This window comes from Myotis davidii, unplaced genomic scaffold (assembly GCF_000327345.1).
Source record: "Myotis davidii unplaced genomic scaffold, ASM32734v1 scaffold983, whole genome shotgun sequence".
Classification (NCBI taxonomy): Eukaryota; Metazoa; Chordata; class Mammalia; order Chiroptera; family Vespertilionidae; genus Myotis; species Myotis davidii.
The window spans coordinates 282355-290300 of NW_006293914.1; the positions used below are offsets into that span (position 1 = coordinate 282355).

General features: G+C 37.0%; 1 protein-coding gene across 1 annotated transcript in view; it reads right to left on the bottom strand.

The window, feature by feature from the left end:
- F9 (coagulation factor IX) overlaps nt 1-3823 on the bottom strand; it is a 36102-nt gene extending 32279 nt beyond the window's left edge. The window contains exon 1 of the mRNA XM_006767802.2: nt 3582-3823. Within this exon, the coding sequence (XP_006767865.1) occupies nt 3582-3669 (88 nt within the window). The 5' untranslated portion in view covers nt 3670-3823. The remainder of the gene's footprint in view (nt 1-3581) is intronic.
- Nucleotides 3824-7946: the final 4123 nt, after the last annotated feature.

The following is a 7946-nucleotide window of genomic DNA, read 5'->3' on the forward strand; positions in this document are numbered from 1 at the left end:
TGACTTGTCAGTATCAGCCATGACTTCCTAAAGTATAATTTTGAGTTTTTGTATTTCCTGACTCCTCTGAAACATTTCTAATCATTAATCTCTCCCTTTTCAGGACACTCTTTTCATGAAATCACTAGTCTTATTCTCTTCTTTACTTAAACTCTTGTTATTCATTCACCACTTGAATCAGTTAATTCCCCTTCTTCTGCCTGCCCCTTAAATATTCAGAGTTCTCCCAGGCTCCAGTTTCAGCCTTTTCCCTTTTCACTCCATCCATCCTAGTTAAGGTCAGAACTGGGGTGAGGTAAACATGGCATTTAGTACACAAAATTGAAGGAGGCACTCTCTTTCAGTGTGTGCAAGTACACTCATGCCTTACCCTAATCCAGCCCTGACTCTTTCAATACAATTTTCTGAACAGTCACTACAACTGACCCTGTACTAGGTGCCATAATATCCATGCTCACTCTCTGGATCCTCATACACATGGTTGTAACTACTATTATTCAACAGTGCATTCCAAATATTCATCTCTAGTCAAATACATCTTCTGAACTCCAGATCTTATTTCCAGCTTGCTAACTGTACATTGCAATGTGATGAAAGAGAGCTGATGTTTATTAATGCTTCTGATATGTTGGGCACTGGGCTCAGTGCTTTGCATCCATTATTTCATTCCATCCTCATAGCAGTCCCATTAAGAGGTACTGTCTTTTCATTTTTTTGTAACTGAGAAAAACAGAAATTCACAGAGGTTAAGTAATTTGCCCCAGGTTACACACTAAAGTGTCACAGCCAAGATTTCTACTTTGGCAGTCACATGCACAGTCCATGCTGTTAGGCACTAGGTTGTGTTCAGTAATCGCATAAAACACCCAAGACATACTCTATACACTTTTTCTAAACCTGTTCTCCTCCCATACCCAGATGTTTAAGTCATATCTTTTTTACTTCCTTAATGTTACTTGAATTCGTTTCCCTCCTTTGTCTATACTGCTAATGTCCAGGTTCAGGCTCTCCTGCTTTCCCTGAATGATTGCAGTAATTTCAAGATTGGTCTCCCCTAGTCTTGTAACCCCTTCCCTAAATAGTTGATTAGAATGTTGTCAGCCTGAGCATTCAAAATAACCCATTAGTGGTATTTGTACTTCTGATGACTACACATTGCTTTCTATTGTTCAAACTCCTTAGTTTAGGATTTTAATTATCCGATGGCCTGACTCTGCCCAATTATCCTGCCTCACTTGTCATATTCAATATTCAAAGCATACTAAGTTATTGAATATTCTCACATTCTTTGTGGATCTGGCTCTTTGCACATGAATGATACTGTCTGCATAGAATGCCCTAGGTCAGACATTTAAGAAGAGTGAATCTACTCACTTTTTAAGACTCAGCTCATAATATTGTCTGTCAGGTGATTCCTCAGTTAATGTATTTCTCTTTCCATGCTCCTTTAGCACCTGGTACACACTTTAGCACATTATATTGAAATCTCTCTCCTGACCTCATGATGCTTTAGGCTAAAGAGGAGAGCCTGGTTTATCCCTAAGACCTGAGTACCTTGCCACAGTACCTGGTACCATAACAGTCACTCAATATTCTAAAGTTTTATAAAGTATATTTGTATAAAGTATAAAGTAGATTGAAGTTGTGTTGTTATTCATTCCTTTCATTCACTCATTCTGAATGAAAGACAGTTTTGGTCCATGCACTTTACAAACCTGAATTGGTTTCACAGAACAGTTTTGATTTCAAAATCCAAATTGATTCAATAAAACCTAAGAGCAGCAGCTATGAAATTGCAACAGCTCAGTAAATCATTCATCGAAACTGCTTTTTAGAAGCCAATGACAATTTAACAGCAGCAAAGAGTGCTGCATCAATACTGTCCACCTTAGGAAAATTCCCCTGGCTCTCTCCTCAAGGGCCTATTATCTTTGACTCCAATGACTCCAGAATCACACTACCTTTCTCCTCAGTGTTGTTTGAGGATCCTATTTCTAACCCCTTTTTAGGCTTATCTCTTTTAGTCATTATTTCCAAAGCTCTGAAATCCCAGTTCCTCTTTTTTCTTCATATTTATCCTTTTCCCCCAACATCTGAGGTCTTTGAGTGGTCAGTAGCCCTCTTAAAAGCTCCATCATCTCACCACTTAACCTGAAGAAAGGGCTTGGATCTTTTGTCCTGCTGACCTCACACTAAAGAGGTATTTGTAAAAACTTAGCTTTATGTCTTGCTTTAATTTAATTTTCCTGCTAAATTTCTTTATTCCTGGACTCTACCCACTCTGCTAGTTTGATTTAACCTTTGCATTCTTGTATCATTATTTCTGCATTTCAGTCTGACATCATGTCTGGAGTGGGAACCATGGGGCCAGTCTGCTTTCTGGGGATGCTTAGGGTTGGCACCCCTGATCCTGGCACTGTCAGCTACTAGATTTGATTATAGTAGGCTGACAAGTAAGTGTGATGAATGCTTCCTGTGAGAACATACTGTTTTTCTAAATGAGGTAATTTCTTTCCTGTGTGCTTTCCTTTGGGGACAGTGCATAAAGTCACTAAAGCTGTGGAAAACACAAGTGATCCACATAGCATTAACCAGTTTCTACTCTTCATGTCAATTCTTGGACTGGCTTTGCTCTCCTAAGAGCTCGAGTATTGAGTTTCCCCATGTATTAACTGTGAGATCTTTAAAATAAGAAATAAAACAATTTCTTCCTGATCCATGAAAAATGTTAATGATAAATAACAACTTACAAATGAAAAATTTGTTTGTTTTAACTAAAACTTTAAATTGAAAGTATATAATTGTATAGATTTTTTAAATTAAAGGCATGCCTTATTATATAGTTACAAAATTTTGAAATACATCATATATCATTTTTTTGTTTTGTGTTGTTAATCCTCACCCAAGCATATTTTTTTCACTGATTTTTAGAGAGAGTGGAGGGTAGTGGGGAGAGAGAGAGAAACAGTGAGAAGAGAGAGATACATCGATTGGTTGCCTCCCGACCAGGGCCGGGAATTAAACCTGCAACCAAGGTATGTGCCCTTGACCAGGAATCATACCCATGACCCTTTGGTGCACTGGCCAATATTCTAACCACTGAGCTACACTGTCCAGGGTGAACTACATCATATATCTTAAATCAAACTTTCTGTGCAGATAAAACCATTCTTTGTGGTTTTAATGTTTCCCATTTTGATTTCAACGTTGTGAGTAAAAGTAACCAAGCAACAGTTAATTTATTCTCCATAGTTTGCTTTTTCCTTGTTGAAGTATTTTCCCACATTTAATTTTTTTTAACCAAGGAGATGACTGTTTTCTAAAAGGAATTACATTGTGAAATCATAAATTCAAAGTGTCCATTATAAATATACCATAAGCATTGTAAATTTATTTAGTTTTAAAAATTAAGGAGATACATATACCAGAGAACCAGTACTTGTAAACACACATGCTGATTACTAGAATCTTAAACATTGCTGTCAAATCCTATAATTGTTATTTAGTGAAGAAGATAGCACCAGACATTTCTAGATCTGAAAGACAAGCATATTCAATGTATCTTTTAAAAGGAAACAAACCTGTACATTCAGCACTGAGTAGATATCCTAAAAGACAGATGGTGAAGAGGCCTGGTGATTCTGCCATGATCATGTTCCGGCACTGCATAACCTTTGCTAGTTGATTGTGCAAGTAGCAAGGTTAACCAATTGTTCCAAAGTACAAGCTGAGCTGTATTTACTTCTGGGAAATAATGTCCGTCTCCCTCAGTGGGTTTTGGGGTTATTTGCAATGGCTTCTTGGGTTAAGTGAAGAGAATAGGCAGTAGCCACCATTAAATTTCAACTGTCATGCCATGGACTTTTGCCCCTGTGCCTGATTTGAGGCTGAAGCAGGAAGTGACACATCATTAAAATAAGGGGAGGTATAATGGCCACAGTTGCTGCGACAGCAAAATTTATCAGTGGGATCCATCTTTTCCTTGTCAGGGAGCACTACTATCATATAGTTTAAAGATAAAGAGATGGAAATTACAAAGCATTTGGTCACTCTCCTTAAAACATCCTCAATGCTTACATATCTTGAGTTACCTGGTAGATCTTTTATGTTCCTTCTCACAATGAGGAGTTTATAAACTTTGTTGTGCCTTGTACTCATATTTTGAATCATATGGACCCCGTCTCAGAGCACATGTATGTATGTGTGAATGTATGTGTATACAAATATACCTATATATTATATATATATAAATATAAATGAATATTATATAGTAGTTACTATATTATGCCACTTCACATATAATATAAAAGACCCATAACATTTTTTATATAATTTTTCTTTATTGATTAAGGTATTACATGTGTGTCTTTATTCCGCCATTACCCACCCCCCACTCATGCCCTCAGCCCTCTGGTGTCTGTGTCCATTGGTTAAGGACCCATAACATCATATCAACATTTACCTACCATTCTTTGTGCTGTTGTTGTGATACATTTTATTTCTACATGCTGTAAATCTTATATTACATTATTACTCCTGCTTTGAATAATCTGTAATTTCACAGAGAAATTGAAAAATAAGAAAAATATTTTATATTTATCTACATATTTGTTGTTATGATGTTCTTCATTTCTTTGTGTAGACCCAGGTTTCAATCTAAGTTTTCATCGCTCTGAAAATTTTTCTTTAATAATTTTGATAGTCTAGGTCAGTGGTTGGCAAACTGCGACTCGGCAAACCGCGGCTTGCGAGCCACATGCGGCTCTTTGGCCCCTTGAGTGTGGCTCTTCCACAAAATACTGGCTCTTCCACAAAATAATGACTTCTGCACATGGGCCATGAAGTTTCAATCTTGCTGTACGTGCGTGCCCGCACATGGTATTTTGTGGAAGAGCCACACTCAAGGGGCCAAAGAGCCACATGTGGCTCATGAGCCAAGGTTTGCCGACCACGGGTCTAGGTCTTCTTATGATGAATTTTCTCAACTTTTGTTTATTTGAAAAATATCTCCATTTTTCTTTCATTTTTAAAAAAGTACTTTTGCTGCATCTACAATTGTAGATTGATGTTTTTTTTTTTTCTTTCAGCACATTCAAGATGTCATTCTATTGCCTTTTGGCATGCATTGTTTCTGATGAGTAGGCAGTAAGTTTTCTTAACATTAACTTTTAGCTATTTAACTATAATGAGCCAAGGTATTCTTAGGGTTCATTGAGATTCTTGGATCTGTGGTTTGATAATTTTATTAAAATTAGAAAAAAATATTGGGAACTTAACTTCCAAAAATTTGTTTTTCAATGAGGAAATTGCAAAAACAGTACAGAGGAATCCCATATACCAGTGTTTGGCAAACCACGGCTCGCGAGCCACATGCGGCACTTTGGCCCCTTGAAGTGTGGCTCTTCCACAAAATACCACGTGCGGGCGCACACATACAGTGCGATTGAAACTTCGTGGCCCATGCGCAGAAGTCGGTTTTTGTCCTGGGCGAGTCTGTTTTGAAGAAGTGGCGTTAGAAGAAGTGGGGGTACGTTTGCTGAGGTAGACGTGCGGCTCTTCCCCAAAATATCACGTGTGGGCATGTATGTATAGTGCGATTGAAACTTCGTGGCCCATGCGCAGAAGTCGGTTTTCAGCCTGGGCGTGTCTATTTTGAAGAAGTGGCGTTTGAAGAAGTGGCGTTAGAAGAAGTGGGAGGTGTTGGTCGGTCGGGTGACAGGAGACGTGGCGCAGGGGGGCCGCGGGATATGCACCGCGGGGCAGGTACATTGTTTTGAGGTACGTTCACTGAGGTCGACCCCTTCCAACTCTCCCATCCAGAACACTCGTCTATCTGAAACAAGTGTACAAGAAGAATGTGGATGGGAGAGTTGGGAGGGATCAACCTCAGCGAACGTACCTCAATCAGATTGAGGATGTTTTTAGCAAAGGCCAGCTTAGGAGTACCCTAATTAAGTTAATAACAATGTACCTACATATATAGTTTAAGTTTAAAAAAATTGGCTCTCAAAAGAAATTTCAATCGTTGTACTGTTGATATTTGGCTCTGTTGACTAATGAGTTTGCTGACCCCTGCCATATACCATTCGCCCAGTTATTCCCAATGTTTACATCTTACATAAATGTAGTGTATAATATCAAAACCAGGTAATGGGCATTGGTATATGTGTACAATGCTAAATGATTTCATCACGTGTAGATTTATGTAACCACCACTAAAATCCACATAAAAAACAATTTTTTTACCACAAAGATCTTCCTTGTGCTACTATTTTATAATCACACATGACTTTCACCTTCTAATTATTCCCAACTCCTGGCACTACTAATCAGTTTTCAGTCTGTATGCTGAGAATGTGAAAATGGAATAATAGAGTATGTGACCTTTTAAGATTGGCTAATTCCTTTGTTATAGCTCAATAATATTCCATAGTGTGGATGTACCACTGTTTAACTAGTGACCTACTGAGGGAGTTTTTAAAATATATATTTTTATTGATTACAGAGAAGAAGGGAGAGGGAGAGGGAGAGAAATGTCAATGATGACAGAGAATCATTTATCAGCTGCCTCCTGATGCCCCCTACTGGGAATTGAGCTGCAACCTGGGCATGTGCCCTGACTGGGACTTGTACCATGACCTCCTGGACCATAGATCAATGCTCAATTACTCAGCCATGCCGGCCAGCCTTGAGGGACATTTTGATCATTTCCAGTTTTTTTCTATTTCAGTTATGTGCTATGAGCATTCATTTACAGGTTTGTATGTGTATGTAATTTTTTAATTTTCTGGGATAAATGCTTGGGAATGTAATTTATGGGTCATAGGGTAGTTGAATGTTTAGTGTTTAAATAAAGTTCCAAACTGTTTTCCAAAATGGCTGTGACACTTTACATTCCCACCAGCAATGGATAAGAGATCCAGTTTCTTGTCCATTGAAAGCATTTGGTATTGTCATTATTTTTTATTTTAGACATTCTGATAGGTGGTTAGCAATAATTAATTATGTTTTAATTTGTAATTCCCTAATGGCTAATGATGTTGAACACCTTATAATTTACTTATTAAACATCTATGTATCCTATTCAGTGAAATGTCTGTTCATGTCTTTTGACTATTTTCAAATTAGACTGATTTTTTATTGTTGGATTTTTAGAGTTCTTTATATATTGCAGATATGAGTCCTTTGTCAGTTATATGGTTTGCAAATATCATCTCCAAGGCTGCAGCTTGTCTTTTCATATTCTTAACTGGGTCTTTCACAGAGGAAATATTTTGAATTTTTATATACTAGTAGTCTAATTTATCATTTTTAAAAAATGGATCATATCTTTAGTGTTACATTTAGAAGCTTTCCACTAACATAAATCCTGAAGCAATTTCCCATTAAAATATTTTATAGTTTTAGATTTATACCCATGCTCCATTTTGAGTTAATTTTTATATAAGGTATGAGGTTTAGGTTGAGCTTCATTTTTGTTACTAATAAATGTCTGATTCCGCCAGCACAATTTTTAAAAATACTGTCCTTCCTCTGTTGAATTGCTTGTGCAATTTCTTCACAAATCAGTTGAGTAGATTGGGTTGGGTATATTTCTAGGTTGTTTATTTGGCTCCATTGCTGTATGTGTTTATCCCTCTGTCAAAACCACACTGTCTTGATTACTATAACTATATAGTAAGGATTTTTATCAGAATTATTCTTCCCACTTTAATATTCCATGGCAAGATTTGCTTTAAACATTATAGGCCCATACTTTCCATATAAACTTTTAAATAATTTTATCTTTAGTTACAAATAAATCTTGGTTTCGATAGAGATTGTGTTAAACCTGTATATACATTTGGAGGAATTAACATCTTCACTACGTGAGTTTTCCAGTTCATTGCCATGGTATGGACATGTATATCTCTCCCTTTACTTAGGTTTTTTTTTTTTTTTTTTTT